The sequence below is a fragment of the Panulirus ornatus genome, chromosome 7 (assembly GCF_036320965.1).
Source record: "Panulirus ornatus isolate Po-2019 chromosome 7, ASM3632096v1, whole genome shotgun sequence".
NCBI classification, from domain to species: Eukaryota; Metazoa; Arthropoda; class Malacostraca; order Decapoda; family Palinuridae; genus Panulirus; species Panulirus ornatus.
The window spans coordinates 6999490-7020854 of record NC_092230.1 but is presented as its reverse complement, the minus strand read 5'-3'; the positions used below and the strand labels follow the sequence as shown (position 1 = coordinate 7020854).

Genomic DNA, 21365 nt, shown 5'->3' with positions numbered 1-21365 from the left:
CTTATATCTGGGAAAATCTCATACATTCAATATACTCTCTTACCTCCACGAAACTCTTGTACTTCTGGGATATTCATGTACAACCAGGATGCTCTTTTATATCTGGGATTCTCTTACATCTTGTGCATCCAGGATACTCTCATACATCTGGGATACTCTCTTACTTCTGGGATACTCTCCTATATTCAAGTAAGGAAATGATAAGAGAGAGGTATAGTAATAAAAAAATTGTGGTTGACAGAGCTGAAAATGATGTGCTGAAATGCTTAGGACATATAGAGAGTGTGTAAGGAAAGGTTAACAAAGAGGAGATATGTGTCATAATTGGAGGGAACAAGGAGAAGGGGGAGACCAAATTGGAGATGGAAGGATGTAGTGAAAAAGGTTTCGAGTGATTGGGGCCTGAACATGCAGGAGAGTGAAAGGTGTGCACGGAATAGAGTGATCTGGGAAGATGTGGCATACATGGGTTAACGTGCTGTCAGTGGAATGAACCAGACATGTGAAGTGTCTGGGTTAAAGCATGGAAATGTTTGTTGGACCTGGTTGTGAATAAGGTACTTTGGTTTTGGTGCTGTGCACAACAGCTAAAGAATGGATGTGAGTGAATATGGCCTTTCTTTCATCTGTTCCTGGCTACCTTGCTGATGCTGGAAATGATGAAGTATGAAAAATACTGTAGTATTATGTACTTACACAATTAGAGTTCAGCATACTTAAACTGTTATATCTGAGTAGTTTATTTTATGTATATGCTCACTCTGTATATGTATATCCTCACTAAGATTATTATAAGATAAGTAAATTTTCATAATTTTTCTTTATTTTCAGGTACATATTTCTCTGAGAATGCTTTGTTGCCAGGACTTGTACAGGGAGACTTCCATGGTGATTCTCAGGCATGGCAGTATCTGGAGGTGAGTTAATGGTATCTTTTAAAGTCTTCTTAGATTGACTTGTACAAGGGAGGTTTAGCACTGGGATTGAAGTATCGGAGTTTTTTCTTTTAATTTCTTATATCCTTCCTTACAGTCCACACAGGTTTTCATTAATACAATCAACCTCAGATACTTTGAGTATTAAGGAACATAGAGCAACACTCAAAATTGTGAAAGTGCATGGTGGAGAAATTGGTGACATTTGTGTCTCATAACTGAAGTGGTGATTTTGCCAGTTATCATTTATTTTGTAGATTATGAAAGTTTTTAATTATGTGTGAATGTTATTTCAAATATGTGTGTAAAACAGATATAGACGACAACCATCAGCTTGTAGGCTGCATATGATTTTCTGTTTGTTTTGAGGAATATGGGTTCCAAGTTGTCTCTATGTGTTAGACTTGAGCTGCCATCAGTCTCTTCGCAACATATATGCTTGATTACCTCACCAGAAGTAAATTTTTTACTTTGATGGCCGCTTACTTGACTGTTCCTAATTCAGGACCCCTATGATAAGGAATTGCAGTGTACAAGAAGTACACCTCCTACCCAACATACGTCTGAGTTCCTTTCTGACCGACCAGTCAGATCTCGAAATGGATGTAAGTTGGATGCATGTCAGCATGACATGCAAAATTTGTATACCTGTACAGCATTCTTTTATTCTACTCAGTTTCTGTCATGATTATCTTGTTTTTAATTAACGAGTTTTATTATACGATTCTGTAATTTCTTTTTACCTTTTATTTAAGATTCATTAGTTCATATTTCATCAGTTTTACTTTTAATTCATATTTTTTTTCCGGTCATATGTACGGATGGTTGTAAGTCACAGAGGTTATAAGTAAGGATCAGGTGTAATAAAGATAATATTATACAACAGAAAATCACCTTTTAACTCCAAAGAATGGAAAAAGTTTTCCTGAGCCACCTCTGTTTTGTGTAGATGTTCCTAAGAGCTGAGTGGAGCTACATAATACAGTGATTTTACTGGTTATAACTGAGTATTGCTATGTTTTACGACCTTAAGTGCTATGGGGCCTGGAGACTAGGGCTAGCAGTTTCTCTTTACCCATTATGCAGTACATTCTCAGACAGGGTATCTATCATATCACTGAATAACTGGTCATGTAGAGCTCTCCTGTCTTGAGGCAGTTACATTTAAATGCTTTGATAGAGAGACGTTGTGGTTGATTGGCAGTTAACCACCTTCCTTAACCCTTTCCCTATTTCACTGCAGTTGTCCTAAAATCCTTTGTATACTCTATCTGCTGGATGTGTTCATATGTTTTGTTATTAGGACAGAAGGAAGCTTATTTCTTTTTCATAAATTGATATGCAACTCAGCATGGTGAATGATAACAGTTCTTATGTGTGTTGATCATTCTTTACGTTATATTGCACTGTTGTCAGGAGCATGAGGTATGCCAGATGTATAGTCAGGTATACATAGTGAGAAATGTGGTATTTTCTTAAGTGTTTTTGCGTCAGACAGATATAATCATTAAAGGATACTACATCTCTAATGTCTATTATTTTGTAAGTTTTGCAGCTTCACAGTTTTTTACATAAGAGGAAGCAGATCTTGCACAGGCCTACTTGATGTTTTCACTCAGACTGATCAGTTTTAGGGGAAAAATTTACACTGAAATGTGTGGTAACAATGGGGAGTATGCTACCATTGATATTAATAGCTGTATATTTTGCATCAAGGCAAAGGCAGGCAATTCAAGAATTATGATTATATACACCTCAGCTCTAGAGAGCTTGATAAAAGATACCACGACATGAATGCACCATTCACAATGAATAGGCTAAGGGCAATTCATTGATATGGACAGTTCTTATGACGTATGTGGACCTAATTTTTCAGCCTATGTTTGAAGGATCCCATGCTTTTTTAGTGACTTGAAGCATGTATAGATGCCATATGTTACCTCTGACTGACTAGCATGTGAAAGTATCAACATGGCTCAGTTATGCAGGGATAATGGAAGTGGAAAGATGTGCATTACTCCCACCAGGGCCTCTGCCTTACTATGCAGTGTAAGTAAACAGATAAGGTTATATGCGGTTCAAAAACAAAAACAGCTATCTATGATTTTCAAGAGTGGAAGGATCACATGCAGGGTCTTTGGGCACACACTTGGATTGAATAGGAGTGGCACACAGAGATTTAAAGGGATTAGTTGTGTGCCAAGGTGTAAATGCCTCTTTTGTTTTTGTTTAAATGGCCTATAGTACAGTGCTTCAAATATTTATAAAAATCCACCATCTCTGGGTGACAACTGTTTAGAAATTCACTGTCCTGAGAGGGTTAAGATATTAACTTACCTTGCTGCACATAACAGACCAACCAGCTCTTTTAGGGTAGATGTGTTTATCCCTTGGGCTAATTTGCTCATTTGTTCTGAAGTTTGGATGTGTAGTGATAAAGTTTGGGGTTTGGTTTGTTTGTTCTTGTGTCTACAGGATGAAGAAAAGCTATGCACATCATTTCTACCCTGATCATAGATCAGTCATTTTAGTTAAGAAAGTGTTAAGATTGTTGGTTGAATTTCAGAACAGATAGAATCTACTGTGTCTGCAAAACACATTTTATGGCCCCCATATATTTTCAGAGGCAATACATGTTGAAGGTTCATGGTGGGTAAAAGCATGTGATGCTCTCAGGGTGAAATGATTATACATCTAGTTGCAGATACTAGTGTGTCTTACAGTGGGAGCACCAGCAATCCATCTTAGTGTGGTTTAGGCTGTCTTGAGGGAAATACATTCTTTTTAAACAATTCCTAGCTTCCACCTCATTTTGGGCATTTCTTTTCTGGGTGCTGTATTTCTTCCTCTTGTGTTTCAAGATAGTTGGCTCTTACCTTTCTGAGGAGGAAAAAACCTGAATTCTCACGTGGAAGCATGAAAATGTGGGTGCCTGTGGAATTTCTAGGAGCACTGGCAGGATCAGGCAACTGCTTTCTGCAGTGCCTTATCATTCTGGAAATCAAGACCCTATGGACCCAAAACATGGAATCTAGAATACTTCAGGAACCCAACCAGTTCCATGCTCAGACATTGGCAGATGGTAATCAAGGCCAGAGGAGAGATGACAAAATACTAAGAAGTATATGTGACATCGTCTTTGAAAATTATGTGAAGGCGGAGAAGGTTTTTTTGCAGACATTGTAATGTCTTCAAATTTTTTTAGTTTCTAGTTTTAATGAGTTGGATTTTAAAAACTGTGGGAAAGGTTTGAAGTGACCCAGCTGTTATTGGCACCTTAATGCTTCAGGCAGTGTGATGGGGAAACCACATGTGGATTTTACTTCATAGCTGTTGAAAAGTTGAATTTATATTGAGGGGTATGATTTTAAGATTTTCTGAGCATTTCCATAAAAGCATATTGGTTTGAATTTTAGACAAGCTTATAATAAAGTAGTATGTGCAGTATGCATGGAATTTGGTAGAAGAAGAAAATAGGTAACTTTACATAAAGGGCTTAAATTAAGAAAGAGTTGCAGTTTACAGTGAAAGTGGACATCTTTTAACAAGGGAAAAATTTTAAAGGTAATAAACCACTAGGGAACTAGAATTCATTTTGATGAAATTGATGCTCTTCTGTTCTCTCTGTTTTAATGATATCCTTTATAGGTAGCTTTCTTGGTACATGAATTTGATGTAACTAATAGAAGTAAGTGTAATCTGAGGTTCAAAAATGTAAAGAGGATAGAAATGAATGATCTATTCTGCTTTAGCCCTGCCTTCCACTTCCAGTGATCAATTAGTGGCACATAACAAATCTGTCATAAGAACAAATCCAGTGGTCCTCAGCAACTCAAATTCTTGAGGTGGCCTCACTTAAAGTGAGACAAAAGGTCATGTTCTGATGTATTATTTGTTACAAACAAGATAGTTTCCTCATAGATATAAACCAGAGACTCTGCAGGAGGTGAAGTGCTTATGAAGGAAATATATAAATTTTTGTATTTTGCTTTTTTTCATCGGGTACCATGATATCTCCTTAGCTAATGTGTTTGAAGAACACACACTTGACTATTGTTGAGATTTTATCTCTGTAACTTACACTAGTTTTTCTTTCTTATGACTCTCTTCAATTGAATTGATTTCCTGTTCTTATACAGTGCATCATACCATTTAATTTGATGTGCATCTCCAAGCTACTGCCACAAATTTGTTTCATTCAGAAATTTATTAAAGAATTAATTCATTTGTTGGCTGTTGAATGTATGAAACATTTACGTAGTGCTTGCATGAAGATTAGAATTTATGTAGATAACAAGGGTCCCTTGAACAATTGCTTACACAAGAAGCTGGTACCTGTGGTAGTATGAAAAAAATGTAGAAAAATGTAAACAATTTTTTAGAGCATTTCTGTGGTGTCATTGGAGCCTCACCATGAAAAAAAGTTATATATATATATATGGCAGAAAGTAGAACCTGCTAATTTCTGCCATGTTGGAGCATCCATGGATATGTGAAGCTTGTTCATTGATAAGCATATTACTGTTAAGAGTTTTTTTTTCAATAATTACTCATGCAATTCTGTCTTTCAGAGTTTGAGAGAGGAAGCTGAGAAGCATCCATCTAATATGCCCTACTCTTGGATATCTGGCCAGTTCACTCAGTTGGGTCTGGACACATTCACTCATAATTTTACCCTACATTATCCCATGGGGAAAGAGAAGGTAGAGTGGAGCTTTTACTTTATCCTTTGACGAAACACTGATTTGTGAAACTTTCTATTTTGACAGAAAGTCAGCATTCTACATAATTTCTTATGTGTTAGCATGTGTATCTTGGCTTGTATGATATATATGATTATGTATAACAGGAGCACTGCTTCCAAATTTAGATTAGCCAGTACCTGATGTGGTATTTTATTTCTTAACAGGTTGGTTCATTTAGGTCTTTTCCAAACATCAGTGTTGTCTTTTTACCTCATCATTTGCCATGAGTCTCTCACCCTGCTTGTTATCTCATCTTAGATACATAACATCTGTCTCCCTCTCATTTAACATTTCCCAAAGTCCTTCAGGATACTCATTCCATCTCTTTTTCACATCTTTTTTTGTTATCTTTCTTATCCATCACCTGTCTTTCCTTTCATGTTTTCACATTGTTCACCTCTGTCTTAAACATTTTCTCATCCTTTCTGAAGTTCAACAATTCATATTCTTCCCATCTATCATCTGCCTTTTTTTAAGCTCATGTACTGTTTGGTAAACAGAGAAGAGGTAGTAAAAGCTTTGCGGAAGATGAAAGCCGGCAAGGCAGCAGGTTTGGATGGTATTGCAGTGGAATTTATTAAAAAAGGGGGTGACTGTATTGTTGACTGGTTGGTAAGGTTATTTAATGTATGTATGACTCTTGGTGAGGTGCCTGAGGATTGGCGGAATGCGTGCATAGTGCCATTGTACAAAGGCAAAGGGGATAAGAGTGAGTGCTCAAATTGCAGAGGTATAAGTTTGTTGAGTATTCCTGGTAAATTATTTTTTTTTTTTTTTTTTTTTTTATACTTTGTCGCTGTCTCCCGCGTTTGCGAGGTAGCGCAAGGAAACAGACGAAAGAAATGGCCCAAACCCCCCCATACACATGTACATACACACGTCCACACACGCAAATATACATACCTACACAGCTTTCCATGGTTTACCCCGGACGCTTCACATGCCTTGATTCAATCCACTGACAGCACGTCAACCCCTGTATACCACATCGCTCCAATTCACTCTATTCCTTGCCCTCCTTTCACCCTCCTGCATGTTCAGGCCCCGATCACACAAAATCCTTTTCACTCCATCTTTCCACCTCCAATTTGGTCTCCCTCTTCTCCTCGTTCCCTTCACCTCCGACACATATATCCTCTTGGTCAATCTTTCCTCACTCATTCTCTCCATGTGCCCAAACCATTTCAAAACACCCTCTTCTGCTCTCTCAACCACGCTCTTTTTATTTCCACACATCTCTCTTACCCTTACGTTACTTACTCGATCAAACCACCTCACACCACACATTGTCCTCAAACATCTCATTTCCAGCACATCCATCCTCCTGCGCACAACTCTATCCATAGCCCACGCCTCGCAACCATACAACATTGTTGGAACTACTATTCCTTCAAACATACCCATTTTTGCTTTCCGGGATAATGTTCTCAACTTCCACACATTTTTCAAGGCTCCCAAAATTTTCGCCCCCTCCCCCACCCTATGATCCACTTCCGCTTCCATGGTTCCATCCGCTGACAGATCCACTCCCAGATATCTAAAACACTTCACTTCCTCCAGTTTTTCTCCATTCAAACTCACCTCCCAATTGACTTGACCCTCAACCCTACTGTACCTAATAACCTTGCTCTTATTCACATTTACTCTTAACTTTCTTCTTCCACACACTTTACCAAACTCAGTCACCAGCTTCTGCAGTTTCTCACATGAATCCGCCACCAGCGCTGTATCATCAGCGAACAACAACTGACTCACTTCCCAAGCTCTCTCATCCCCAACAGACTTCATACTTGCCCCTCTTTCCAAGACTCTTGCATTTACCTCCCTAACAACCCCATCCATAAACAAATTAAACAACCATGGAGACATCACACACCCCTGCCGCAAACCTACATTCACTGAGAACCAATCACTTTCCTCTCTTCCTACACGTACACACGCCTTACATCCTCGATAAAAACTTTTCACTGCTTCTAACAACTTGCCTCCCACACCATATATTCTTAATACCTTCCACAGAGCATCTCTATCAACTCTATCATATGCCTTCTCCAGATCCATAAATGCTACATACAAATCCATTTGCTTTTCTAAGTATTTCTCACATACATTCTTCAAAGCAAACACCTGATCCACACATCCTCTACCACTTCTAAAACCACACTGCTCTTCCCCAATCTGATGCTCTGTACATGCCTTCACCCTCTCAATCAATACCCTCCCATATAATTTACCAGGAATACTCAACAAACTTATACCTCTGTAATTTGAGCACTCACTCTTATCCCCTTTGCCTTTGTACAATGGCACTATGCACGCATTCCGCCAATCCTCAGGCACCTCACCATGAGTCATACATACATTAAATAACCTTACCAACCAGTCAACAATACAGTCACCTCCTTTTTTAATAAATTCCACTGCAATACCATCCAAACCTGCTGCCTTGCCGGCTTTCATCTTCCGCAAAGCTTTTACTACCTCTTCTCTGTTTACCAAATCATTTTCCCTAACCTCTCACTTTGCACACCACCTCGACCCAAACACCCTATATCTGCCACTCTGTCATCAGACACATTCAACAAACCTTCAAAATACTCATTCCATCTCCTTCTCACATCACCACTACTTGTTATCACCTCCCCATTTACGCCCTTCACTGAAGTTCCCATTTGCTCCCTTGTCTTACGCACCCTATTTACCTCCTTCCAGAACATCTTTTTATTCTCCCTAAAATTTACTGATAGTCTCTCACCCCAACTCTCATTTGCCCTTTTTTTCACCTCTTGCACCTTTCTCTTGACCTCCTGTCTCTTTCTTTTATACTTCTCCCACTCAATTGCATTTTTTCCCTGCAAAAATCGTCCAAATGCCTCTCTCTTCTCTTTCACTAATACTCTTACTTCTTCATCCCACCACTCACTACCCTTTCTAAACAGCCCACCTCCCACTCTTCTCATGCCACAAGCATCTTTTGCGCAATCCATCACTGATTCCCTAAATACATCCCATTCCTCCCCCACTCCCCTTACTTCCATTGTTCTCACCTTTTTCCATTCTGTACACAGTCTCTCCTGATACTTCTTCACACAGGTCTCCTTCCCAAGCTCACTTACTCTCACCACCTTCTTCACCCCAACATTCACTCTTCTTTTCTGAAAACCCATACTAATCTTCACCTTAGCCTCCACAAGATAATGATCAGACATCCCTCCAGTTGCACCTCTCAGCACATTGACATCCAAAAGTCTCTCTTTCGCACGCCTGTCAATTAACACGTAATCCAATAACGCTCTCTGGCCATCTCTCCTGGTAAATTATATGGGAGGATATTGATTGAGAGGGTGAAGGCATGTACAGAGCATCAGATTGGGGAAGAGCAGTGTGGTTTCAGAAGTGGTAGAGGATGTGTGGATCAGGTGTTTGCTTTGAAGAATGTATGTGAGAAATACTTAGAAAAGCAAATGGATTTGTATGTAGCATTTATGGATCTGGAGAAGGCGTATGATAGAGTTGATAGAGATGCTCTGAGGAAGGTATTAAGAATATATGGTGTGGGAGGCAAGTTGTTAGAAGCAGTGAAAAGTTTTTATCGAGGACGTAAGGCATGTGTACGTGTAGGAAGAGAGGAAAGTGATTGGTTCTCAGTGAATGTAGGTTTGCGGCAGGGGTGTGTGATGTCTCCATGGTTGTTTAATTTGTTTATGGATGGGGTTGTTAGGGAGGTGAATGCAAGAGTTTTGGAAAGAGGGGCAAGTATGAAGTCTGTTGGGGATGAGAGAGCTTGGGAAGTGAGTCAGTTATTGTTCGCTGATGATACAGCGCTGGTGGCTGATTCATGTGAGAAACTGCAGAAGCTGGTGACTGAGTTTGGTAAAGTATGTGAAAGAAGAAAGTTAAGAGTAAATGTGAATAAGAGCAAGGTTATTAGGTACAGTAGGGTTGAGGGTCAAGTCAATTGGGAGGTGAGTTTGAATGGAGAAAAACTGGAGGAAGTGAAGTGTTTTAGATATCTGGGAGTGGATCTGGCAGCGGATGGAACCATGGAAGCGGAAGTGGATCATAGGGTGGGGGAGGGGGCAAAAATTCTGGGAGCCTTGAAGAATGTGTGGAAGTCGAGAACATTATCTCGGAAAGCAAAAATGGGTATGTTTGAAGGAATAGTGGTTCCAACAATGTTGTATGGTTGCGAGACGTGGGCTATGGATAGAGTTGTGCACAGGAGGATGGATGTGCTGGAAATGAGATGTTTGAGGACAATATGTGGTGTGAGGTGGTTTGATCGAGTAAGTAACGTAAGGGTAAGAGAGATGTGTGGAAATAAAAAGAGCGTGGTTGAGAGAGCAGAAGAGGGTGTTTTGAAATGGTTCGGGCACATGGAGAGAATGAGTGAGGAAAGATTGACCAAGAGAATATATGTGTCGGAGGTGGAGGGAACGAGGAGAAGAGGGAGACCAAATTGGAGGTGGAAAGATGGAGTGAAAAAGATTTTGTGTGATCGGGGCCTGAACATGCAGGAGGGTGAAAGGAGGGCAAGGAATAGAGTGAATTGGAGCGATGTGGTATACCGGGGTTGACGTGCTGTCAGTGGATTGAATCAAGGCATGTGAAGCGTCTGGGGTAAACCATGGAAAGCTGTGTAGGTATGTATATTTGCGTGTGTGGACGTATGTATATACATGTGTATGGGGGTGGGTTGGGCCATTTCTTTCGTCTGTTTCCTTGCGCTACCTCGCAAACGCGGGAGACAGCGACAAAGCAAAAAAAAAAAAAAACTGTTTTCTTAACTTCTTGCTGCTTTTCTTATACTTCTCTTAGTCTTTTGCATTCCTTCACTGCAGATATGATCCATTATACTCCTGATTTCTCTTTCATTAGCAAATTAGTGAGTTCCTTTTGCTTCTCACTACCTTTTCATAAGTCCACATCTCTTTTTTCTGTATGCCATATGAGGCACCCACACAAATAAGAGCTGCTTCCTGAAATACCTTTTCCTACCCCAGTTCCCTAGTTTCATTTACATTTATCCCACGTCATTCTTCATTCACCTTCAAACATACCCTCTGGGTCTTGGTCCCCTCTTCAACCCTAAGACTCACTTCAGCTCATATAGTTCCATCTGCTGCCATGTTCACTCTCAGACACAGAAAGCACTCCATTTTCTCCAGGTTCTTTCCCCTCAGATTCACACTTAGCCATTCTGTTACATTTCTTATGCTGTACTTCATAACTTTACTTTTATCCACATGAAAACTAAACTTCCATCTTTCACATTATTTCCCAGATTTGGACACCAGCTTCCCATCTTTCACATAATTTTCCAGATTTGGACACTAGCTTCTGGAGTTTCACAAGTCTATCACCAGAGCCATTTCATCTACAAACAGCAACTAACTGACCTGCCAGGCCTACCCCACCCCTAGCATACTTGAGACGAACTCCTCCGTCCAAGACCCTTGCATTCACCTCCCTCATCACCCCATCCATGAACAAATTAACACTAGAATTACCAAAACTTCCTTCCACCTAGGATGACCAAGCAGTCACTTCTAACTACTTAACAGCACATATATTTATTTTATTTTGTGGCCATGTCCTCTCCCCTTATAGCCTTCTGATCCTCCCATTTCTTTTTATGATTTCAAAAATTTTGCAAAATGAATATAATTTTAGTGTTACTTTAATCGTTTCAATTAATTTTTATACAACAAAGTTAACTAGCTATGACTCATTATTATAGCTATATGATGTTGTAGGCAAAAATAAGACTAAAGATGTATCCATTGGAAGGATTCATTTGAAGCATTTGATGTCCAGTCAGAGTATTTGACAACAGTAACTTTACATCCAGAGAAGCAGTAGAAGCTGCTGTCCAAGTGTAGGATACTGTAAACAAAAGTAAGGTAATGATGTATATACAATATTTGGGGTGGGGGGAGATTGGTTTGAGTGTGAGTCTGAATGTAGAGAACCTGGAGGAAATCGAATGCTTGAGATACTTGGGAGTGATCATGGCATTGGATGGAACAATGGAAGCAGAACTGGATCAAAAATCAAAGTGGAGGAGAGCCAGCAAAGGTCATGGATGCATTGAGGGTTGTTTGAAAGGGGATGTCACTATCTGTGAGGGCAAAGGTGGTTATGTTTGATGGTGTAGGAGACTAATATTCCCAGTGGTGTTGTATGGGTTTGAGTCTGCTCCCTGAATGCAGGAAAACAGAAGAAGGTTGAAGCATTGGAGATGAAGTGCCTGAGGATAGCATGTGGTGTGAGGAGGGTTTGTTAGCTGAGGAATGACATTGTAAAAGAGATGTATGATAGTAAGCATAGTATGATTGGTTTGCTGAAATGTTTTGGACACAGAGAGAGGTTGAGCGAAGAATAAACTAACAAAGGTTATGCATGTTCCAGAAGTGGATACAGCAGTGTGGAGGAGACTAAGAGAATTGGAAGGTTGGAATGAAAGAGGCTTTGAGTTATCAGGGCTTGAACATTCAGAATGGTGATAGATGGGTATGGGATACAGTGAATTGGAATGATGAAGAAGTTAGGGGATCCATAGAACAGTCTGTGAGGCTTGACTGTGGACAGGGGCTTCGTTATCATTACATTACATATACATGCCAAATAGAGGGCGGACGAGAACAAATTAGGCTTTTGTCTCTGGCACTACCTTGCTAATGTAGGAAACTGTGAACAATTATTAAAAAAAGTAGGGAATTATTTTATTTTTATTATTACATTTTTCATTCATGTTCACCATTTATGTTGTGAGCAATGTAGTGCCAGGAACAGATGAAGAATTGATCTCATTTGCTCATACTGATTCTGTAGCTGTCATGTTTAATGCACAGAGACTAAAACTTTGGTATAAACTTTATGAACTCTAAGTATATAATTATGAAATTATGTAAGTATACAAACTATAATTATAATGATACTAATATTTATAGTAATGATATATATTGGTCTAAATATTAGTATTTTTATAATCCAGATTGATGTATGGGTGAGACTTGGGAACGGATGTACCTTAGGATCATTCCTGTCTGCGTTTAGAAAAGTCTCAGTTTAAAAGACTATCTGTGATTATGTATATGAAGTGCAGTGAATATTTAGTTGTAATTTTCATTTTAAGGGAAGGAAATGATACTGTTGATATCATTGCTTTTACATTATTGATTGTATATTTTAATGCTAATGACTACTTAATTTGTAAAATATTTTACCCCAAATAAGGATGGTTTGTTTTTAGTGATGTGTACATAAAGTAGGAAAATTTAATTCTACTGTAAGTTTATTTTTTGGCTGGCCCAGATTTTCACCGGTAAGAATGTTTATGGCATTCTTCGTGCTTCACGTGGAAGCAGTACAGAAGCGGTGGTTGTATCAGCTCCCTACCGACCCCCATCATCAGTCCTTCAGGGCACTACACCATCTGTTGCCCTAATGCTAGCCATGGCTCACTTCTTCTCCAGTGTGTATAAAAATTTGTTTTTCCTTTGCTGTTTTGTCTGTACCTTCTGAAACTATCTGTCACATGCTTTTGTTTCCAGTGGGTAGCCATAATCTGTTAACTAGAATGAACTGCAGATTCTAAATTTCTCATGGGTTAGAGTCTGAACTTTATGTTGAAATGGATAGAGGTTCTGATAAATCTAGACTTCCCTTCCAGGCCATAGTTTCAATAAACCTTTCATTATCTAGTAGATAATTCAGATTATCTATAATTCAGATTATCTATTCTTTCAAGGTCTGAGATAACTCAGACAGTAGAAGAGATAGTTCTTCACCTTAGAAGCTTGCTTCATCGTGTTTATTTCTTTTTTCGTGCTTGGTCGCCATTTCTATCATAAGTGAGGTAGCGCCAAGAAACAGATGAAGAAAGGCGCATTCGCTCACATACACGTGTATACATATATGCACACACACGTACATATACATATATTTACATACATACATATTCATATACAGACACATACATATGCATATACATGCATATACATGTATGCATTCATACTTGCTCGCTGTCATCCATTTCCAACACCACCCCGCCCCACAGGAAAGTGCACGAAATGCATGAAAGAAAAGAAAAGAAAAAAAAGAAAACAAAAAATGATTACATATACATTCTTTTCTTCTCCCCCTTACCTGATAACCACCCCTGCATCAGCATGGTAATGCCTGGAAAAGATGAAGAAATGCCTCATCCTCTCACATCCTCTCACCTCAGACGTTTCACATATCATTGGCAGCATGCTGACCCCAGTATACCGTATCATTCCTGTTCACTCTATTCTGTGCATACTTTTCACCCCCCCCCCCTCCCCCTCCCTTGCATGTTCAGTCCCCTATCACTCAAAATCTTTTTCATTCCATCCTTCCATATCTAACTTCTTCTCCAGGTTCTCTATTTTCCCTCCACTTCTGACATATGTATCCTCTCTGTCAGCATTTCCTCACTCATTCTTTCCATGTGTCCAAACCATTTCAGGACACCCTCTTCTGCTTTCTCCACCACACTTTTCATTTCCTTACATCTCTATTACTCATCATTTCTTATTCGATCAAACCACCTCACACTACATATTTAAGGTTTAGAGTGATATATATATATATATATATATATATATATATATATATATATATATACCTAGAAATTCTCAATGAGCTAGTAATTTCATTGCCAAAGCATATATTTTTCTCTGTGTTCAAGGATATGTAGGTTTTGTTGTGAAAAATTTTTGTATACTGAAACCCATGTATCTGTTACTGTAATGTATAATTACATTGTAATTCCTCTGTGACTGATATTTGTAAGTATATTTTGTAATCTCACCACCTGCATGACCAAACAAAAATACTTCCAGCACTATACCACCTTAGCATGCCTGGCATGTTAAGGTGGCACAGCTTAATCAGTCTTTGAACCTTATGTAGAAATGAAATGCTGTACCTGACTCACACTTTAGCATTCTGAGTTCACAAACTTGGAGACATTAATTTGATTTGTGTGCTTCATCTGGAGATGTGTTACTGCAGTCAGACCATTACATATTTCTCTCCTCTGCATGTTTTCCTGCAGGCATAAGATATATTCCTTGGGAATATGTGAGTGAAGCCCATCCTACCCTCATAGTTCAGGAGAACGCACCAGCCTTCACGTATCCTTTGTGAACATCCAAAAGTATTCACAGCCATGTGCTCATTTAATAGGTCCATCTGTGGCCAGTCAGCAACAACCACACACAGATGTGTTGCATGGTTTGTCTGCTGCTGTCAGCCATTTTATCATAGATTGGTCTTCTTTTCTTTTGTTTTCTTTTTCATTTATTTTTTCATCATACTTGATCGCTGTTTTCCACATCAGTGAGGTAGTGCCAGAAACGGACAAAGAAAGACTCATCCACTCATATACACATATGTAGACATACGTGCACATACACATACATACATTTATGCATTTAGTTATATTCATTTTGAGCTAATGGATGGGCTTCTCTTAAATAAGGATGGCTTACATACAATGTAGTCTTGGTAGACTTAGCAAGTATAAATGGCTAAGACACTTCATAGGCACAGTGCAAATATATGCACAAAAATCTCACTTTAAACAAAAAAAATTGAACTACAGCAGGTATCCTAACATTAGCTTTCAGCGACTACTATGGGTGTGACTCTAGTTGGTGCACAGCATCCTGATGGAGGATGTTGTAGTGGTTGTACAGCCACCTGGTGGAGGAGATGGGAGTGGATTTTCAGATGCTTGGTGGAGGAGGCTGTGGTGTTTTTGCAGCCATATAGTAGTGAGGACTGTAATGAACTTATACAGAAGCAGAATAATGTGTAATAGGATTGATAGATTCATATCATCTCATCTCATTAATAGTTGATGTACAGTAGCCATTTACAGAGGAAACTATTACTGTCTTTAGTAGTTTGACTTCCAGACTTATAGGATTTATGATGCCTTTCATCTAGATTAGTTCAAAATGCTAATGTCTCCGTTGTTCGTACAGTGTTCAAGAGCAGAAATAGTTTACATTTGGCTTTTGTATTTCACAGAACAAGTGTACTGGGCAAAAGATTTGATCTTCTTGGTGACAGAGCATGAACAGTTAGGTGCCCAGGCATGGCTGCAGGCATATCATCGTACACAAAGTGGAGCAGGGATACTAGTCCATGGTGACCTTGAAGGCAGGGCTGGAGCCATACAGGTACATATTGCTTGTCACATATCTCCTATTTCAGAGTAATGATAATTTCCACTAGTGCTTCATGCTTTATTCGTGTAAGTTATTCTCTTAAGAGCTTGGTTGTTATACATTTATGTCATATGCATAAATTAGAATCACCATCATCTAATTCGTTGAACAACTGTCTCTATTCAGGATATTATATGTGGTCGAATCCTTTTCAGTCATTTGGGTTTCCAGTTTCACACTGTGTTGTGAGAGATCCAGTAAGAATGTAATCAGTGGTCATGTTAGATTTATTCTATGTTTCCTTGTGATTACTATTGACATGCTGAAAGGAAGACATTGTTTAATATTTAGCACACTTTCCTTAACTCTTAACCTTATTCATAAATACTGTTATGCCATATGTATATATATACTTGTGTGTGACTGTGCTGTATGGGGAGGGAGTATTACATTCATAAAGCCCCATCTCTTGAAATTTTCTGTTGTCATACAACTTTTTAAACTTCATGCCATCCATATTCACCATTTCATAATTCGTGGTGTTCATCTCTTGAACAATCCTTTCTATAATAAAACCATTAGACTTCTGTATGATGTCCACATTTACATGTACTCATTTAGTTTATTCCATTTGTTTACCTCTCTTATACTATAAAAGTACTTCTCAGCATCTTAATTTGTACAACATGTTGGTGTATATATGCTGAAAATATGATGCAGTACAGCCATATCAGACATATCCTGAGTGCTTCCCAGATAAACAGGTATCTCCTGCATCCCTACACATTCAGCTAATTATGGGTACCTCTTTCTGCTCATACAGTGGTTATAGGGAGTTTCAGGATGCAGGTTGGATGACACAATGCAGTACGTAAGCAGCCTTGTGTAAGCAACAAATTTAGTATAACTATCATTATTGCCGATGTGGTTTTTGCAATTTTTTTTTATACTTTTCTGTGTGTATTATTTATCTTTTCATAGATGCCTATAAGGAAATTTCAATTTATCTTTTCATAGATGCCTATAAGGGAATTTCCCCATAGCTGTGATCGGATGTATTTCAATATATATACCTTAGCATAGAATGAACCTTGTAGTCATTGCTGTTGGAGTTGTGACACCTTTAGTTACATATTGCAGCAGCATCTGCAGCCCTTATGTAATTAAACCCATATGTTTACTTACTTCAGTGCTACCCCTAACAACAGAATCTGGACCCTCGACATACGTGAAGTGCTTTTATTGTATAATCAGAATGTGCCACATGAAGATATTGATTAAAGAAAAACGATTTATGTTGTTTTAAATGAATTAAGAACTTGGAAAAGAAAAGTTCTTGATGATCCTTAAAGTCCTGGAACCAACTTTTATTTTCCAGGAACATATACCCTGCAGATAGCAAGGCATGTGTATAGGTTGCTGGAGTATGAAGTAGGAGTAATTTCTCATTTTGTCTTTCTGGGTTGCTCATTGATAAAGAAGTAGGAGCAGTCTAGTGTTACTGTAAAGAATTGAGTGCTGTGCATGTTGAAGTGATATTGTCCTAGGAGTGATCCTGGTTTGCTGTATAGTTGTGGAATGTTTTTGGATGCTAGGCAGCTGGCAATTGTTCCAAATGCTCTGATTTGTATGGTTTTCAGCTTTGTTATATTTGCCTTTGACAGGGTAGGTGACTTGGCTGGTAAGGCATAGTTTAGAGTGAAGTGGATGATTTGTTCTTAGGAGACACGAAGGGATTTTTTATGGTCAAATCAGGTATTTGTTTATGCTTTGAGGGCATTTAGTTTGTTTTTTTGGTCTTTATGTTGATGTTTGTAGTGTTGGGAGTGAATATTTTGTGTTTGTTGTATGTGACACCCAGAATAGTTGGAGTTTTCTTGAGTGGGAGGAGTTGACCATTCAAGATAATTGAAGGGTGCAGAGTGAATTCATGTCCATCAGGGTAAAGAGGGTGACAATGGAATTATGTAGGGATGCTGACATTCTGTTTCAAATGATTCAGTGCTTTGGTGTTATGTAAGTTTTGTTATCACTTGAGTTTTGTCAGGGTGTTGTGACTTGATCGTGGACTTATCTACATGTGTGGACCATCAGCCATTGGTTGTTTTAGTAGCTCAGCATAAAGAAAGGATGTAAGTAGAGACAGGTTGTGAAGACACAATCTTGAATGGGAGGTGAATGTATTGGACTAAGATGAGAAGACAAAAGGACCCAGCCTCCTGGTGGCAGTATCTGTCATCACAAAATGTTAAGATAGCAATAAACAAACTCTTGACTGGCTAGAGATGTCATTTCCCTTTAATGTGAGCTTCAGAGAAGACAAGTGTTTTGTTATCAAAGGAGTCTCACTCTCATATAGGCCAATAAAGTGAAATCTACTGTTTCTTTGATAGGAGTCTGGCTTAAAGGTTCGTGGAAGTAGACCATCTTAATCCATCTCTTTTCTTCAGGAGCATTACATCTTCAGTTTTGATAAAGTCCTGAAAGCAGTCAAAAGCTTTATTTAGACTTTTAACATGAAGGATTGCCAGAGGAGTTATAAAGCCTCATTTTGTGCAGACTTTTTTACTTCAAATGACTTTGATGCTATCTTTTCACAACCTCTTTATCAGGGTTTTGGCATTTCTCCCAGACAGTTGATTTAATCTCTCCTTTTTTCTAGGGATGGACAGGGGAATTATTGCATACAGTTTATGTCTTCTTATTTTGAGAGGTTGCCAGGGGAATTCTAGACAGTTTATTACGTCTTCATTTTTTTCTGGGATGGCATGGAAAATTCTTGCAGATAGTGTTTTATTTTCTTTTTTTATGAGGATGGGTTGGGGAATTCTTCCATACAGTTTATTTAGTCTTTTCCCTTTTTTCTTGCAGTGGAAAGGGGAATTCTGACAAACTCCATTTGCTCAACTATTGCTTATTACTTCATTTTTTGAGTTCCTCATTCTCCTCCAAATGGATATTCTTTCATTTTCATTGTTCACTTGCTCAATCCTTTTGATTATTAGGGGTAAACAAGTTTTGAAAATTAGAAAAACTAATTTCTCATGTTGGGAGGCCAGTGAACACATTTCCTTTTTCTTTCCTGTCTGTTTTTCCCTTCTTTACTCTCTTTTACTTTCTGCACTGGGGTTTGGAATTTTGTGGAAAGTGACAACAAGGGACACTGATGAATAGTGGGTCCCACAAGGTAATCTTGCCTTTTGGGACAGATGGTGGGATTATGCCCACCTTGCTTATCCTATTAGGAGAGGATGATCAGTAGGTTTAGCCATATGCCAGCTCCTGTTTTTGCTCAGATATGGGCCTGGAGGATTCATGTTTGTTATTGCATTGATTTTTTTAAGGAATTGAAAGGCTTACCTCTAGCACACTTTTTTTGCTTAAGTTGTATATTTTAATCAATATGATTATTCCAGGCTGCCATAAACCTTGAGCTGCACAATTCACAAGTAAGCCACATAGATGTAAAGGTGGAAGGCCTCAATGGCCAGCTTCCGAATCTTGACCTTGTCAATCTTATCCACCGCCTTTGTCAGAGAGAAAACGTCCATCACACATTTAAGAACAGAGTAAGTTGTGTATAATATGTTACTCATTGATACTTAATGATTCATAGTGTTTGATGTCCTACTTGACTAGAACCTTTCATGTCATTTTTGACGTATTCTTGATTTAATATAAAACATTTGAGTTATACAGTCAGTATCCACATTTTTTGTGTGTGAAACTTAGATATCATGCTTGAACCATATAACAGATGAAGAATCTCCATGGAACACATCAGGAAGTGTATTTACTCTGAAAATATTAATGTTATTTTTAAACAGCATCACTAATTCTTTGCCAGACTTTTTTCAGTCTCATAAGTTAGCACTGAAAAGTCAGCTTTAACCATAAGTGCTGTTGCTCTAGATATAAAGTTTACCCTAGTACTGCACTTCTCAGTGAAGAAGAGAAATATCTGTTTGTTGTTTTTCATGCTTACTATTCAAATGATTTATAATCAACATATTAAAACTCTATGTACATGTATGGTGAGTATTAGATGCACATATCTTACTTTAAATGTCTTTGCCTGGCAGGTGCTGTTCAGATTTTTTGCATTTGTATTTTGCATTTGTAAGATTAGCTTTTTAGTTCAAGGACTGAATCGAGGCATATGCAGTTTTTGCCTCAAGTTTTGTAGGATATAACCTGGTGACAGACTTGAGCTTTGTTTAGTTTGCTATTCCTTGTAAACTTGCTCTGTAGATTGTTTATATTTGAGAAATAGATCTGGGAAGTGTAAGGAGGAGTCTTTGAATAAATTAGTTGATTTTGGTAAAATTACAGCCATGGCCCAGTCACCAGTTAAGAATGGCATGATCATATTTTAGTAATCTAATAAGGAAAAAAGTCTGCACCAGCAAGTGAACCGATTGTCAATTGAAGTGAGAGGAAGAGGAGGAGGAGAAAGAGAAGGAGGAACCCTCTTACCAAACACTTTCAGCACACCCTCTTAGGCTTTCTTATATGTACTCCTCGTACTGCCACATCTGTGTCTTATCCTATCATTTCTTATTCAATTAACCCAACGTACATTACATGTCCTTAGACATTTAACTTCAAACACATGCCTGTCTTTGCCCATAAAACAGTGACCTTTCTTTCCACACATTCCTCACTGTGCCCATGACATTTACCCCCTCACCCATTTTATGGCTCACTTCAGCTCCCATGTTCCATCATTGCCATATCCACTTCCAGGTATATATACCAATATATTGATTTGTAATTACAAATGATGTCTATCTATTGTGTCCACAAAAAAGAAAAAAACATTGTCCACCTCCTTATGTAATTTCAAGGGCAATACACTGTTAAGTTTTCTTGTGGATACAAGCATATGAAGCTTTCAGTGAAACCATTGTATCTCTGCTCTTTGAGACTAATGTTTCCAAAGGTGTATCAACACCCTGCCTCAATGTGCCTCAGGCTATCTTAAGAGAAAGATGTTTTTGGTGTACTCTTAATATCTGCCTCTTCATGTTATGAATTTCCCTACTGGGCACTATGTTTCATCTTCTTGTGCTTCAAGATGGTTGGCTCTTACCTTTGTAAGAAGGAGGAATCTTGAATTCTGGCCAGGGAGCAAGAAAATGTAGGTACAAGTGATCAGCAGACTGCTTCCTGCAATACCTCGTGAATGCCTGGCCTCATTCAGGAGATCAAGACCCTGTTGACCCAAAACATAGACCTAGAATACTCAAGGAACCTTGCCAGTTTCATACCCAGACTTTCTGCAGATGGTAATCAAGGCCACAGGAGAGATGGCGAAGTACTTAAATGTAAGTGTGACATTGCCTTTGAAAATGTATGGAGAAATAGACAAGGTTTTATGCAGACACTGTAAGAGAGAAACTCCTGGTGTTACCCAGGATCTCTCTCCAGAGGCTTGTGTAGCTCAAGGCTGTGTTACTTCCTGCAGTAAGGAAATGTGG

General features: G+C 38.6%; 1 protein-coding gene across 1 annotated transcript in view; it reads left to right on the top strand.

The window, feature by feature from the left end:
* Positions 1-21365, top strand: part of GAA1 (glycosylphosphatidylinositol anchor attachment 1) — a 49499-nt gene that overhangs the window by 11708 nt on the left and 16426 nt on the right. The window contains exons 3-7 of the mRNA XM_071663207.1: positions 832-917; positions 5507-5638; positions 12998-13157; positions 15746-15897; positions 19302-19454. Of these exons, the coding sequence (XP_071519308.1) occupies positions 832-917; positions 5507-5638; positions 12998-13157; positions 15746-15897; positions 19302-19454 (683 nt within the window). The remainder of the gene's footprint in view (positions 1-831; positions 918-5506; positions 5639-12997; positions 13158-15745; positions 15898-19301; positions 19455-21365) is intronic.